This window comes from Lycium barbarum, chromosome 11, assembly GCF_019175385.1.
Source record: "Lycium barbarum isolate Lr01 chromosome 11, ASM1917538v2, whole genome shotgun sequence".
Lineage (NCBI taxonomy): Eukaryota > Viridiplantae > Streptophyta > Magnoliopsida > Solanales > Solanaceae > Lycium > Lycium barbarum.
Genome location: NC_083347.1, coordinates 16,042,663 through 16,059,875, shown reverse-complemented (window position 1 = coordinate 16,059,875; position 17,213 = coordinate 16,042,663). Strand labels below are relative to the sequence as shown.

At 35.7% G+C, this 17,213-nt stretch overlaps 2 protein-coding genes across 2 annotated transcripts; both read right to left on the bottom strand.

Moving 5' to 3' along the window:
• Positions 1 to 5,823: 5,823 nt before the first annotated feature.
• LOC132619038 (uncharacterized) lies at positions 5,824 to 7,085 on the bottom strand. The gene has a single exon (XM_060334021.1). It carries the CDS (start codon positions 6,962 to 6,964, stop codon positions 5,978 to 5,980), a length of 987 nt encoding a protein of 328 aa, XP_060190004.1. The 5' UTR covers positions 6,965 to 7,085; the 3' UTR covers positions 5,824 to 5,977.
• Positions 7,086 to 9,925: 2,840 nt separating this feature from the next.
• LOC132616768 (lipoyl synthase, mitochondrial) lies at positions 9,926 to 16,701 on the bottom strand. The gene is made up of 4 exons (XM_060331418.1): positions 16,205 to 16,701; positions 15,179 to 15,390; positions 13,423 to 13,802; positions 9,926 to 10,392 (listed from the first exon to the last, which is right to left on the bottom strand). The coding sequence occupies exons 1-4, from the start codon at positions 16,618 to 16,620 to the stop codon at positions 10,285 to 10,287; spliced, it is 1,116 nt and encodes a 371-aa protein (XP_060187401.1). The 5' UTR covers positions 16,621 to 16,701; the 3' UTR covers positions 9,926 to 10,284.
• Between the last annotated feature and the right edge of the window lie 512 nt (positions 16,702 to 17,213).

The following is a 17,213-nucleotide window of genomic DNA, read 5'->3' as shown; positions in this document are numbered from 1 at the left end:
ACACCCAATTTTGTCCCGCCTCTCCTCCAAAATACCTATTTACGCTTTTAATATTTTTAGAAAATTAAAAAAATATATATTTATTTTTTACTATAATTATTAGCCTCTTATCAATACCGGCACTTCATTATTCTATTACAGTTACTATTATTATTATTATTATTATTATTATTTATTACTATTATTATAATTCACAATTTTTATCATTTCGGCATTTTACCAGCTTACGCACACGCATCGCATTTATCTTTGCATAATTAAATAATAGTATTTATTTTACTGTGAATTTTCGAAATATTATTGCACGGCTATTACAACGCCATTTTTTATCTGAGCATTAATGATTGCATATTTCATATTGAGCAATATTTTAACACAAGTTATTTAAACATGTCTTTTATTTAAATTTAGAAGCCAAACTATTTCGTGCACTCAGTCCGTATTTTTGATTTATCGGATCCCAAATCAAAGCCCAATCAACTCATAAATATTTCTTGACCAGCCCATATTTTGATCCCAATTTTTTAGACCAGTCCGTGTTTTAATTCGCTAGCCCATTCTTTTAATACCCGGTCCAAAAATTGACCCGGTCCACAAATGAACCGGGTCCGACCCATCCCCGTTCAAGATAAGGGAAACCCTTTTTAGGGTTTCCCTTCATTTTTCATTTTTCGTCTCCCCTCCGCCGCGCCCCTTTTCACTTTTCCTTCTTTCTCCCTCTCTCTTTCATCCCTTCCTCCTTCCTCCCTCTGCTCCCCACGTTACTTCTGCCACTTCCACCATACCCTGTCCCCCCACGTTTCTGCCTCCCACGTTACCCCCACTCATCTGCCATCCCCACCTCCGTCTGTCCCCCACGCCTCTGTCACCTCCACTCTTCGTTGTCCCCCCGCTCCTCTCTCCTTTTTCTTCGACTCAAAACGAGCCAGAACCCTATAAAATGGTCGCGGCTTGAAATCGTTTGGAGGAGGCGGAAACCCCCACCCTTTTCCCCTCAAAATACGAAGTCTGGAACCCCATAAACCCCTTACAAAAGAGAGCTTTTGAATCGCGAGAAACCCCTGAAAAATTAAAGCTCTAAAACAGTTCCGGGACCATCTGAAACCCCCCTGAAGTAAAAAGTTCTGAGTCACCCTAAATTTTCCAAAATATCGAGTTTTGTAGTGGTTTAAATAATTCAAAAACATCGAATCCAAATATTAGGACATTTGTTTTTCCTGTTTCCGTCTGCTTTTGTTTGTTGTTGTGAATTCAAACAGCTTTGGTTCAATAGTCTTCGAGGTAGATATCGAAACCGCACCCCATTTCGCTGCACCCGGCGAAGGTAAACTTTCTTCCCCTTAAATTATTTTAATATTCGTTGTGAGCTATTTTGCTTAGTTGTATTTCAGCTTTCGTTCGTAGTCATTTTAGTTGTATTAAGCATGTTTAGTTCTGTTGAGTTCAGTTCGGGACTGTTGCAGTTTTCATATTCAAGTGTGGATTAACCGGGTGCCTTAAATTCATCTCTGTTTGTTTATATGTCCTTGAGTTAATCATGAGTTATACGTTTGCCTGGTTGGAACTGATCAGTTAGGGAGATTTTACCTGTCGTCGGGTCAAATGAAGTTAAACCTACTATTGGTAATCTGTAGATCTTATTTGATATTGAAGTAGCCTGAGAATGTTATGTTGGTTCTGTTCACTGAATCAGGATCCCATATCGACTCATAATTTATGAAACAGGGTTAGTTTAAACTTCAATAATGTAGAGGGCTTTGCCTAGTCCAGTCTAGTTTGCATATATCATTCTAAATTGGTCTCTGATATCCAAATTCGTATGATGAATCACTTGCAACTTTGTGGTATATTTGATTAAGACCTTCTGCCTGATATTTCAAACTGCGGCTGTTTCATTCTTATCATGTTATACTTTCCCCTTCTTTCTCTGATATTTTCCTTTGTTTTTTAAGTAGCTGGTTCATGCTCCCTATTAAATAGGAGTCCAGTATGCAAATCTTTTTGTTTGTCTGTGGTGTGTTGTCTTTTGAGTGTTTGTCGCAGTATCTTAAAGTGATGTCTTAAATACGCCAACAAGTTCGAAATCTGCTGCTGTTTGAGTATTCTTTATCATCATAGATAGTGCATTATTGAACATTTTCTTAAGTCCGAATATGGGTTCAGCTGGTATTAGTGCGTTTAGGTGTATTGGTGCTCTCTTTGCTTTGTTTTGCTATTTGATCCTGCTGTCCCCTATTTGGTTTATATTTATTATCCAATGCTCAGTTGGTATTCAGTTTAGCTTGGCCCAGTAACCTTATGCATATTCCTATTTTTAGTTAGCTTAAGTTTCGTTTTAACATACTTAGACATTCATGTTAATATGGTTTAATTTCCAGGCTGGTAGTCAGCAGAATCTGCCTATTCATGCCTTAATTCAGTTTCAGATGATTTTTAATCTTATTAACATGTTTGTGTTCATATGTAGTTCATGTGAATCTACTAAATACTCATGCCTCTGTATGACTGCGATGCACATACCTATTGTTAGTTCCTTTGTCTTTCCCTCTGATAAGAATATAACTGTGGTGGTTGAATATTTTGTTGGAAGTTCCTAAATGAACGAAATTTGGTAATGACTTGAACATGTTTTCATTTAGGAATAAGAAATACTTTGGCCCTTTGGTAATCTGCATACATAAGTCTGAAACTGTTCGTTTAGGAATGTGTTTTTTTTTTGTCCTCTTAGATTTATGCTCAGTCTGCAAGTTGTCAAGCATGTGTAGATTGGTATGTTGGTTTTGGTTTGAAGGACATAAGTTGACATGACAGTGCATGAATTTCCTTTCCTTTTGTTTGCATTTTTTGAAATATGCCCATGTTGGCTTGTTTCCTTCTATTCCTCATCTAGTTTTGTTTGTGGTATGATATACCTCTAAGTATACATAGTATATGAGCCTTAGTATACACCGAGTGTATACAAGGGTCGCACATTAGTGTATACCTTTCAAGTATATCAAGTGTACTCTGAATATTATGTGTATACCAACCTTTGTATATGTCCAAATTCTATACACGTCTAAGAACAACGAATGATACACTATTTGATTCTGCCCATGTTTGAGTATCGCCTGTTGATATGTGTGTGGTGGCTAATTTGTGTATGCATGGATTATACTTAAGTATACGTAATGTATATATATAACCTACGGAGTTGTTTGAATTTATACTTTTACATGTTTAACCTTATTGATCGAATACTAATCTTTCTTTCATTTTCTTTTCGCATGAACCTCGCATACGAGTCCAAAGGACTCATCTCCTTCCACATTGGGCGTTGGGCCAAAATCCCAACGAATCTCCCTCGCATCAGCTCTGTCCGCAGCAAAATAAAATGCTGGGCCAAAGCCCAAACAAAAAACAGCAGCAGCAGTTCTAAAAATGGGCTGACCCCCCATTAAATTATATCTACTCCTTTATTTTATTTTATTTTGTGCATCTAATTTGTATTATGCAACTAACCCTTTACTTTGTTTTATTCTCCTAATTTAGACGAATCTTAATGAATTAGTAGTTTTGATTTTAGTAAGGGTTAGTCAATCTAAGGAAAAACTAATAATTAGTCCCGTAAGTTTCATTTTCTTCTTTTATATTGAAGTTATTCGAAGTATTTATAACATTTAGGATGATTAATTTTCAATAGCATGAAATTCACATTTTTTGAGTCAAAGGAATCATGTTTTATTATCTTAGGAATTTCAAAACGTCACTAACACGCAAATAGGAATTAAAGAATATTTTGTAGACGTCTTAAAGTTTCATCCAAATTATGCATACTTTAGTCAAATGTAGTTAACAAAGCATAATCTCGTATTTCCAAAGCGCGAAGCCAATTAATACATAATCGTTAAAGTTGTTTCAAATAGTTATCAAAACATGTTACAAATTCGCATTTTTATATATTATGTATAAATTTTATTTCAAAGAGCATTATTATTTAAGGCCTTAGCAACATTTTATAAGTTTATCTTAAATGGCATCTGAAGTTTCCTTATGTAAATTACTATATTTTCTACAAATCTCATTCTAAATGGCATTCTTATTTAAAAAGCCGTATCAACTTCTATAAGTTTTAAAATAGCATTTAAAATCCCCTTTCATGTAAATCATTATATTTTACTTAAATCTTATCTTAAGCGTCATTCTTATATTTTTATAAAACCTCAGCAACATTTCTTATATTTTATAAACTTCAGCAACATTTCTTGTACTTTTTAAAATTTCAAGCATCTTATTCAATCTAATTAATTAACCTAAGTTTGGTCGGATAACCGTAAGTTAACGGATTCTAAAGGATGCCTAACCCCTTCCCTTTAGGATAATATAGAGCCCTTGCCTAGAATCATACTGGTTAAACAGACTACTAACATAGGTTTAGTTTTAACTTTACCTTAGTTAATGTTTAGGTGTCCTAATTCACCGTTAAATTAATTAGGTGGTGACTCCTTTAAACAAAAATAAATAGGAATCACCAATACGTCATACTCCTAAATCAACCCGATTAAAATGGGGTGGGACAGGACTGACTGGGTATGTTGTTGCAAGTAGCTTTAGAGAAATTATGAAGAAAGGTTCTGATTTTTGTTTCCTAAAGCAATGGCGCATGATGTTCTTCTAAAAAATCATTTTCTTTTACCTTTTTCAATTTCATCTTTCTTCTGAGTTGTTAAGAATCTAAGAGCGAATAGGAAACCCCATTTATGGAAGCCTAAGTTCATTCATGGGGACAAAGACAGTAAACAATAAGTAGGTCCCTTTTCCCAAAGCAACAATTGATCAAAAGCGAACAAAAAGATTATGGTGGGATTAACATGATTCATTTAACCTTAATGAGAGCCTCTGAGATCTCAGGTTCAAGTATAAAACACTTATGATAAAGAGTGTTTCTTTTTTAATGGATCTTACTGCGTGAATATAAATTAGACGAGAATGACAAATCAAGTTAATTGGATCAAATGAGATAATCTAATGTCGACCTATCATTTTCTTGTCCTTTTTTGCAACACAAGAAAGTTCTTCCCATGTCACAACTCACAAGATTTATGCATGAGCAATTGAGCATGCAAATGCACTCTTCAAGACATATTTTATCTAAAACCAATAAATTAGGAATGCAGTTTAAACAATTATCATAGAAAAACAAACTGCTAAAAAAAAAATACAAAACGCATGTTCTTCTAAGCTCTACCAAAAGCTTGAATAGAAAAAACTTCATCCCAAGGAGGGAACAGAAGCTCCACATTCCAACATTACTTTGCCATAGTCACAAATCTCAATAAGCTTTCTCACACACCAAAATTCACTTCTTTTTTCACATCCATATGACCCTTGTCAACTTTATATTTAAGATAGCATGGTCAGATATTCGTAATTCGATTCTAAATTTAATTTTTATACATATTTAAAATTACAAATACAAAATTTAAACTAAAGCTACTAAATTTTATTGAACCTCTATCTTAACTTTCTAGCTCTGCCGCTGCTGCTACTTATACTACTTAGATACAGCAGCGTGGAGTGCGTATACAATTTCAATCAAACTCAATAGTGTATTTTTACTCAACATAAATATATGATGAAAAAAATAACTAAAACTTTTAAAAATATTAATTTCGCATCCATTACTTTCAAAAATATAATAAGTTCAATTGAACCTATTATAACATCCTAAATTAACCTTAAGTTTTGTCCTTATTTTGTCTTCCAACTGCACTCATATCCTCGGTATAATTACTCTTGCTCTGAAAGACTTATAAAACAAGTAAAAATCATGACAATAATGAGTTTAACAAAACCAAATATGTCACTCTTCAGAGTAAGATAAAGTTAGTACTACTGCCTTATTTACAAAAATTCGGATTTCCCACCCATAGAATTAGCAAAATAATGACATACTCCTCAGCTTATACGACATCGTTTTCTTGTCTTCTTCCCTAGCCTACAGGAAAATGAAGCATTCCATAGAAACATGTGGATTTTCAAGAGACTCGCCGGTCTCCGGCGATGCTTCTTCTTTCGGTTTTTCTGCCGGCGACTGAACTTCACGCGCCGCCGCCGGACTCCTGTTTCTCACATTCCTACGCCCATCCACCGGCCCACGCGCCGCCGGGGAATTTGACCTACGAACCACATTATCACCGGGTCCTCTGCGGGGCCCATTTGTGGGCCCCACATTTCGCCGTTGTTGCGGCATTCCCCTTCCCTGTACTCCCCTTGATGTCGCCGGCGCCGGAGACCTCCTTTTCTCCGGCGACGGCGCCGATCTTCCAGAACGGAAGTTTCTCTCTCTAACTCCGGTGAGATCGCCGGAGTTTTGTCTCTTTCTATGTACCCTAATAGGTGACCTCTGTGTTACTTCCCCGTCTTCCTCTCTCTTCTCTGTTGCAGTCGCTGTCGTGGAATAGCTCTCGGTGAAGCTGCACATCTCTGAAGTCTGCTCTTCAGACACTTCAGGTCTTATCTCATTCACTAATTTTATTGAGCCGCCCTTGTTATCAACGGCTGCTGATTCTTCATCTACTAATTTTATTGAGCCGCCCTTGGTAATAACAGCCGCTGCTGATTCAAACTTTACTTCATCTACTGATTTTATTGAGCCGCTCTTGTTAGCCATTGTTGATTCAAACTTCGTTTGATCCATTAATTTTATTGAGCCGCCATTGTTGTGAACCACAGTAGTTGTTTCAATGCTGGGTTCAGCGACAGCCGTTGATTCATTAATCTTGACTTGTTGTGGAAAGTCAGCTTCTTTGTGGTTGACTAGTACCTTTGGTGGGTGGTGGTGGGTTTTGGGAATAATGGGTGTTTCGGAGAGAACTTCTTTGACTGTTTCTTCCTCCAACGGCGGTGGATCTCGGCCGTTTATGGCGGAACACGGCTGCGAAGTGCGGCGGCGTTTCTTGGAGGAGCTTAAACAGCAGCCCATTTTTTGGTAGAATGGACACTGATATGAACACTTCAGTGAAAGAAGTTGAATATAGGCATAGTGGACAGGAAACGCCAAATATAGAGGCAAAAAATGGTCCTGTTACTTTACTTTTTTCAAGTTTTTACTTTTGCCTCATAATTGTCTTTTTCTTTTTTTAAGTATTTCGTATAGATTCTTGAAATTAGCAAAAGTTCGTACTCTGTAGATTAGGACAAAGAGAAGTTGACTAAGCGACTCTTTTAATGAAGTCACATTATTCTCGAGCGACTTCACTGTTAGAGGGTTGCTTAGTGATTATCATTTAATTAAAGTTAATCAGCTGTTAAACGGCTATAATATGATTCTATGATATTTTATGTTTCAGAATGCTAGTTGGAGTTTGGATATGAGTGATATTTGAAAAAACATAGTACTATATAAGTTGAAGTTGAAGTTAAAAAATGATATTTAAATATTAAAATTGTGTTTGGATATGTATTTCACTTATAAAAAGTTAGAATTGTGAGTAGAATAACATTCACTTGGAAAGCTACCAAAGAATCATCCAAATGCATAGCCAAACAATATTTTAAAAATCTTTTGAAAAGAAAAAATCATGTCCAAACGGGTAGTAGAAACTTCAGGAAATTTTCTTTCGGTTAATATGGCTAAATCACTGTTTCTATAATATAATTAAGATTAAAATATTGAATTATAGGGCAAATTGTTTACTTTTTGATCCCTTGAATTTTGTCGAGGCAGGCAGGAGCCTGGGAATACTTTTGGCTCATGGTTTGTGCTTTATTTTGATGTAAGTACGGCTTGGTTTGAAGCATAAGCGCACGTAGCATTTAAGGTGGGGGTTCAATTAAATTTTTAATTTTTTATGCGGAACATAAATTTATGTTTAAAGATTTATTAAATTTACAAAAAATAATAGTGACAAATTCATAATTTTTAAAATATAACGAATTCAACTAAAAATTCTGAAAGATTAAACCAATAATGTTTAAATTCTGAATTCGTCTCTAAACTTTGAACGGCCAAGAGAAGTTTGTTGTATTCCAAAGGGGGGCCAAAAAAAGTTTTGTTGCAGAAATGTGATAATGGGAAACGGGGAATGCATCTGGACATTTTGTTAGGCTTTCTTCTTGTTGGTATAGGTAAAGTAAATTTAGCCTTTCTTCTTGTTGGTATAGTAAATTTAGCCTCACAAGTGTTTAAAGACGGAATGTATTTAATAAGGCTTACTCTCTTCGGTTCAAAATAAGTGTCCATTTAGCCTTTAGCACACTCTTTAAAAAAAATATGCAAACTCTTAGAAAAAAATAGGTATTTTGACTACACTATCTTTAATTAAAATTTGCATATTACTATTAACTTAACACACTTAGATTTGGTCACTAGCACTTAATAAGGGAAAATTTGGAAAAATTAAATTAATTTCTCTTAATTATATAAGTGAACATTTATTTTGAACCAAAACAAAAAGGCTTGATGGACAGTTATTATGAACGGGAGGGAGTATAGTTTAGTGATACAATGAGTCTCCACGCAATGAGTGGAAGTTCGATTTTACTGTTCCTTTCCATGATTCCTGAGCTTATGATTGTAGAGAATGTGGAGCCATAGTCAAAAATTGGTAAGTTTATAACAGAATCCAGAGGACATGATTTGCTAAATTTAGTTAAGTTCTTTCTACATATGGGTTGAAGCAAATTAAGGTTGATCATTCAGTATTTGTTCGTTATATTCAAAGTGGATCTCTTATTAATACAAACTAGGTTGAGAGTGTCTAAGCTTATCCACTTGAAGCACTCACTTCAACTCTTATCATAGAGTAGAAATTGTAGCTTGAAGCTTCACTTGAAAGATGACTGTAAAATTGAGTTGATTAGATCCACAGTCAAAATGGGATCATATGGAGTCAAAGAGTTATCACCCATTATATCATTAACACGAATAGGACTTCCTCGTATCATACCATATTACCATCGTTTGTGATAGAAAAAATTAAAAAAAGATAAATGACAGAATTCATTTCACTGTTTCACCATTGGATTCTTGGCTAGTAGATTCAATCGTGTAGTAAAAGATCTCTTATGGTATTCGTGACGCTATTACCTACCGACCACATGTTTTCCAGCTTTCAATTCATTGAATGCTATAATTAAAGCAACATAGGTTATAAAAGTCTATAAGGCTTAATTAAAAATGCACCAAAAAGAGCAAGGTTTTAATTAAAAGGTAGAAAAGTAGGTAATCATTGTAGGAAATTATGAAACTAAGCTCCGTTATCGCAAATAAATATTGCTAGCTCCATTATCGCATATGAACATTGCTTTTAAGAGTATTGAATTATTAAACTTATGGACTGATTTGAATGCTAGATTATGAGGGTCCCCTAATTTGTTTGTCTTTTTGGGTGATAATTTAGAGCCTAGAACAGCGGTGGTTCACAGACACTGTAAGATACAATTTGATGACCTCAAAAGCAACAAAAAGTTTTTCCAAACTACTATCCCGCGAGGATTTTTTGTCCCTCTTTTGGTATATGTACTACTACAGGGGTCCACAATCACCCCCTAAAGCAATTGTGTTTTTTTGAATGGCTATTCCAACATTCCATTTGACTTCTCAATTCCAATGGTCTCTATTGACAACCACAAAAGAAGAAGAAAAAAAATGTAAAACCAAACAACGAGTTAAGCGCCAAGAAAGATTGAATTGGCCAGATGAAGAAAAGATGGGAGAGTGAGGAATGCAAACACGTATAACTAGCAATTACAAATTTCCACATTAACTATTTATCCTATAGGAACTCAGCTACCAAATATGGAAATCAGGTTTCTTAAGGAATGACAAGACAATATTGTCGACACGAGCTACCAAATAATTACACGATTTAAGGCCTAAGAAATCCTCCTTGCATGAAAATATTAAGCACCACCGACAAATTTTCAACCAAGTAGAACTGTAAAATCACGAAAATCAAGCTTTCTGATGCTTATGTTTGGCAACGCAAAATCATCATTGTCTACCACTTCGAATGCCTCGTGACTTCAACGGCAGTGCGAGATTTAAAGAATAATTACATTAAGTTAATTTACAACTGCATGAGATTATTAGATTTAACAGCAAGTTACATGAGGCAAATGTTAAGCCAATCAGACTTTGAATGCCTACATCTTGTTTCTTTTTTTAGCTCTCCTCTCTTTGAAGAAATGTGGCCAACAGGAAACAAATCAGATGGCTCCCTAAACTTTTCAATCTCAAAGAATGTGTGAACGTCAAGTTTGTGGTGCAAAAAATGCAACATATCATCTCAAGACCAGAAGCTAGGACGAAGATGCTGCACGGTCGCGTTCTATCATGGATTTAATATAGAATTCCCCTGCCTTGTATGACGACCTAACCATGGGGCCAGAAGCCACATATCGAAATCCCTGCAGAAACACAGGCAGTTATTTAAAAGACTCGAACAAATTGGTGCAACATTTGATATACGAAGCAATATTTCGGGCTTCAAGTTCAATCATATCATGCAAAAATAATGTAGTTCCAACTATGATGCTGAGTGAATGTTAGGCAAAATAAAGTGCAGAAGTAAGAAAAATAACCAATCCATGATATATTTTGAGCAAGAAGGCCAGAGACGTAATACACAGGTTATCTGTTACCTGTAAGACTAGTCAAATATTTGAAACTCGGAATTGGTTCAATTAACTAATGAGTTGTTTTAAATCAAAGACATCATAGACTCAAAAAAAATTGTAATTTTTCTTCGAAATAATAGATATGGTAATATATTTTAAAATCTAAACGAGATATTAAAATTCATAATTACACCAAAGTAACATCAAATAAACAATTTGAGCTAAGAAAACTATGAACTGTAACAGAACGTAAAAGTCTAACATAATTTTGTTTTGTCCCAAATTGCAGAGTCTCACCATAACTTGGTAAGTAAATCAAGTTTTTACTAAAACTCAGGAACTGCCGAATTTGGTCTAACTCACCTAAGAGGACTCAAGTGTCAAAACAATTCTCATAATGTTGTGGGGAAACAACCAGGCGGTGGTAATCCTATTGGACATACCATGACTAAGTTCCTCTGTCGCCTTCTCAGCAAAGCCATCAAATGACTATTAGCCCAAATTCACTTAATGAAATAACTATACTTTATTTCCTTGCAACTTATTAGTGTTCCTGTTCCTACACAGCTGTTAAATTTGATGAAGTTTAGAAGGGAAACTTTCATCAGCATTACCAAAGCAATTCCATATAGAGATAATGTCGTATCAAGGTCCCATGCAAACACTATTACCTCCACCTTTCTTCCTTGTGAGACACAACCACTTAACAAAATACATTTGCACCAAGTCCATACAAGATAAGTAACTATCCTCCAAAAACGTGAAAAAATGAAGAAACTTTCCAGAAAGCTGAACTACACCAAAGCAGACACCCTAAAATCACAAAATATGATAGCATCTACCCAAAACCAAAGCAAAGCGGTATTCCTGTTTGGTGTGTTACTTATCCCAAAAAGAATCCTGTTCATTGGGTTCAGACACCATCCAACCTCGTGTTGCCATTATTGCATCACCTGGTATCCTCAAACATCATTATCCACACCTTCCTTCCTTCCAGCTTTGCCCTTATCTGCACTCTCCCCGTGCTTTTCTACTACCATCACTGAACATTCAACACTAACCATTGGAGCTCTATCTGCGCTGTCACCAACAATGCGACAGATCCCGAGAAATTACCCAAAATTCAAATTATCTTCTAAACACATCCCAAGAAATTCTCCTTCAATCCTGATTCCCAGGGCCTTTTAAATGGGGTAATGTCCCACACAGACCAAAAGAACGATATTTACCACAAAAATAAAACCAAAACAAAAAAGGAACCCAAACCATATTGTTTGCCGTGAGCTTTACTAGTGTTAATATAATCTCATTGGTTATAATGCCTCAACCTACTAGCTAAAATAATTGGGACGTCACACATTACATCAATGGCAATGATCTGGCATGATTAGACCTTTTGACTCATAAAAATCTTCCAAAGTCAAAGGCAAACATCATACCTCACTCAATGAATAAAGAATTCTATTCACAACCAAAGACATTGACCCCTCACCGGTGCAAGTACCGAGTGACCATAATGTGCCTCCTCGGAGGAGGGCAAAATCACAGCATGATCCACAGATTTTCATAACTTATATCAGTCCATCCAATTCCAATTGTCTGGTCTTAGAAGTTATAACCTGTTCTTTTTTCCTCCCTTTGAATCCCAGCTGCGCAGAACTATGTCCTACTGGCAGGTCACATGTGGTTTCGCTTTACATTTAAACTTGTAGAAGACCAACTAACCCACCACAACTTTTAACTTAAAGAGACAACTTCCTAATACATCCCATCCCTTCTGATGATTTAATAATCAAGAAAATAAGAATATCTCTCTTCCATAACTTGGAAGTTGGAACACAACAACTTAACATAGTTGGAGCTGAACATCCAAGGTAAAGGTAAAAAGAGCAAAGTTGCTCTGCCTCTTTATTGTATTAGAGAATAAAATGCAGTTACAGAGATATCTCATGTGACACTGTTCGTACAAAAGGCTTCATTGTTGCTTGGACCAGTATGAGGCCCTAAAATTTAAGAGGTTCTCAAAATTAACCTATTTTTTGCTTATAGTGCCCCTCTTCTTTTCTTCACTTTTTATGCTTAACTACAATACCCTTCCTCACTTTCTCATAAAACAAAAACACAATAACTCCAGATTGCTCCCTTTGCACAATTGCAAATAAGTTGTCGAACATTAAAATGAAATAGAAAAAGTGGGAGAATAGCAGAACAGTCTTAGTAATGAGCCAGATAACATATCTAAAGAAAAAAACAATAAGGTCTTCGAGGACATGCCACTACTCAATATTTTACAACAAATGGCAAACAAATCAATTACGATGATGATCCTTCGGCCTGCACCTAATTCATGTGTCCCACTTTCTAATCAAAGTTGAACCTTTTCCATAGTAGAAAACTCACAAGTTCAAACCTTAAAACAGATTAAACATTGAAATATATATTTTCTTTAGTCGTGATATAGTATCTTCATCACAAGCAATATACTATATTACCCACTCAGAAACATGATATGCAGGAATACATATTAAATACTTCCACCGTCCCAATTTATGTGGCACTGTTTAACTTGGCACAAAGTTTAAGAAAAAAATGAAGTCTTTCGAAATGCGTGATTTTAAAAATAAAAAAAAATAAAAAAAAAAAAACTTAGACATCTGTGTGACTTTAAATCATTTCATTAAGGGTAAAAGGGGAATTTTAGAGTTAAGTTATTTCTAATTATAATAAGGTGACATTCTTTTTGGGACAGACTAAAAAGGAGGGGATGCCACATAAATTGGGACAAAGGGAGTAATAAAAAGGGAGGAGGAATAAACAAACCATTTGTGTGCCGAGAACTTGATAATTCTCAAAGGCTTCGGGGGTTATGTATTCAGAAACAGGCATGTGACGCTTTGATGGTCTCATGTACTGACCAAATGTCATTACATCAACACCTGCTGCACGCACTTTTTCCATTGTTTTAACAACTTGTTCGGGAGTTTCACCACAGCCCAACATTATTGAAGTCTTTGTCAATGTACCGGCAGGGGCATAGTCCTTGGCCATCTTCAGAACGTCCATGGACTGCTTGAAGTTAGCACGACGATCTCGTACTGCACTCTGAAGCTCTTCGACAGTTTCAATGTTATGAGCAAAAACATCTAATCCAGATTTTGCAACTTTCTCCACACACCCAGGGTCTCCTCGAAAATCTGGAGCTGCAGGATGAAATCAGATTATACCACGACCTTTTTGCTTGACTATGTGAACTGATAGATAGATAGACAGACATGATACAAATTCAAATGTCAATATGTTATTCACTATTTCTTTTCTTTGATTTAACCTTTCAGAAAGAAGGTAAATACGGTCAAGACTGAGAATAGAACTGGGGCAAAGGTAACCATCAAACTTATTGCCAAATCCCTGTTTGAGCAACTAGAATTCCAACTTAACTGAGGCTCCAATCAACCCATCTTAGGTAATGCTTAACTGATGGAGAAAAGGGAAATGAAAGGGACAAAAGTTACAACAACAACAACCCAAAAGGGACAAAGTTAAACTTCTATAATTAGGTATATAGTTAGTTATATGATGCAAGGAAAAGCACAAAAGCTATCTATAAACCAGATCCTTTGTTAGCTCATAGCTGTAGGACTTTGACCAGCTCTTCTCATTTCAAAAATACTTCTTACCACTCAAAAAAACATGCAATACCCCTTCTCTTTTCTTTTCTTTTTGTAAAATGTAAATATAGTTGCTTCAGATTTTCCCAGTAAACACATTTTTCAATAACTTCTATGATACTCAAACAGACTTTAGACCGCTTCTACTATTTCGATTTACGTGAAAGCTACAACAAGGTATAGAAGCCTTTGTAACTGTTTTACAAATGTTGAGCTGGCCGAGTTGGTCTAAGGCGCCAGATTAAGGTTCTTTTGTTCCTTATTGAAAAAAAACTGTTTTTGAAAGTCAAAAACTAGGAAGTAATACCTTAAATCATATCTCACAAATAGAATATCCAGCTTCTCAAAAGAATCAGACCAAAATAAATATGTGATTTTCATACTCCAGAAAGAGTCATTATTTCAACTTATTCAGCTACTTTGAAATTAATTTGTCATGGATACAAGAAAAGGATAAACGCTACCAAATGAACATTCAACCACTCATACAGCCAAGGTCCAGTAACAATACTGAAGATAGTCAAATCAAAGCAAAACCCAATTGATGGCACGGGGAGGGGAAGGGGGGATAGGGAGAAAGAGCCAAAGAGGATGAAGTACAAGAACAGAAGAACATGTATGGATAACAAGAAGTTGCACTTCTTATTACGAGTCTAGATGCGCAATGATTGTTCAGTCATTGCAACAACAAAATAAGGAACACCACTTATTTGTGCAAGGCAGCTAATTGCCATTTATCAAACTAATTGCAGTAACTTCATTGAACTTTTGTAGACTGTCTTACATATCAGATCGAGCACAAAGGTAAAAGAGTAAACAAAGTCTGAAGCCATATAAATGAAGTTCACAGTTTTTGTGGTTCTGGTCTAGGTAGAAAGTTCACAAGGTAATTAAAAAGGAGCACTTACTAAGTGCTTCTATGAGCATATGTGGCTTCAATGCCTTCAACTTCTGCACTGTCTCGGTGAAATGACCACTTCCTTGATCAGGTAAATCATCCCGGTCAACACTGGTAATTACAATGTAATCTAATCCCCATGATGCAATGGCCTCAGCCACATTGGCAGGTTCATTTGGGTCAGGAGGAGGTGGAGTGCGTGATGTCTTCACATTGCAGAATCTGAAATTTCAAAGCGCCGATTTAGTAAATGATTATACACATGGATCACAAGTCTTGTTTATCCGTGCCCAAAGCAAATATAAACCCGATCTACTTTAAAAGATCTCCTCTAACCTTCTCAATAACCACAGTGCACATACAGTAAAAACAGCTAGGCTGAGAGAGAGAAAAAGAGAGTTACCAAGAAAAAAAAAACTTCCCTTTTCTCATCCCCTTTCCTATCAACTATCTACTATCATAATATTTTGGCATGCCAATTCATTTCCATCCCCAGACCCCACATTGTGGGATTTCCCTGGGTATGTTATTGTTGTTGTTGTAATTCATTCACATCATTCAGCTCATTTTGCATTTGTCTCATACAAGAAGTGTCTGGGACGCTAGGAAAGTGTTGCCATGTTATCTACTTTGTTGAACATATTAACAAATATATCCAGTTTAGTGCCCTTCTCACCACAGAAACATAAACGAAGTGCCAAAGAGATAAATCCAATCAAGCTTATGTCTTTATTTAACATTTCCCTTCCCCTCACCTCATCCCCCCCACAACAAAAAAAAAACACTTTCTTTTGCTCTAACAAGCAACTGCCAGAAAGGGGGGGGGGGGGGGGGGGGGGGGGGGAATTAATGTTCTTTCTTTTCTACAATAAGGGGAAAAAAAAAACAATCTTTTCCCTTAGCACATAAATGTGATCATGTACAACAAAAATCCAAATTAATATCAACCAATCAACTAGAACTAAATCCCAAACTAATTAGAATCAGCAATAAAACCTAAAATGTATAGACAAAATTGAATAGGAATGTACATGACCTGCAACCTCTGGTACAAGTATCACCCAGAATCATAATCGTAGCAGTAGCAGTACCAGTTTCACCGCCAGACCAACACTCACCCAAATTAGGGCATTTCGCCTCTTCACAAACAGTGTGAAGTTTCAATTCCCTCAATTTCTTCTTAATCTGCGTGTATTTCTCACCTCCAGGTATAGCTTCCTTCATCCATTTCGGTTTCGGTAACGGCTTCTTCTTCGTGCCTACTTGGACGGAATATGAGTTGTCTGATTGGAGATTAATGAAATCGGATAGGGACGGTGATTCTGTGGCGAGACGGTTACGGAGAGATTCGAGGGTTTGAGGTGCAGATGATGACGTGGCGGTGGAAGAAGAGAGGAATTGACGGTTGGATTTGAGGGATCTGGAAAGGAGGGATGTGAAACGGGAATTCATTTTTTTGTTCCGGATGTGAAAATTGGAATTCCGTCAGTTTTCCCTGATTATTACACTGTTATGTTATGTTATATTATCAGGTTGGGTTGGCTGGTTGTGGTTGACATTAAAGTGGTTGAAAAATGGGCGGGGCCTGATGATGTGAGCTACTTTTTGTTTTTATTTTTTGAGGGTGTAAAATGTTAATTTTAATTAAGGATAATTTAGTGAAAATACCTGTTAATATTTTCTTACAAGGTATGTTAAAGGCTTAAATAAATAGAAGTATACATTGAAAGATTCTTTAAAGATTATTTATTAGACTAGTTTCTATAAAAGTTCTTTGCAAGATATTCCCTAAAAATCATTACCAAGCAAAATTAAATTATCAAGATATCCTTTAGTTTTAAGAATATTTGGTTATATATTTTAACTAAATTTAAGTACAAAAGTAAAATATAATACTTTTAAAAAATCAAATACTCCCATCGTAATTTTTTCTAACTTCATGGTGGTTTTCATGATGAAGTGTTTAAACAAAGAAGTAATTTCAACTATTTTATTTCTTTTAACATAAAACTTTATATCTTTCGACTCGTTTATGATAGTTATTC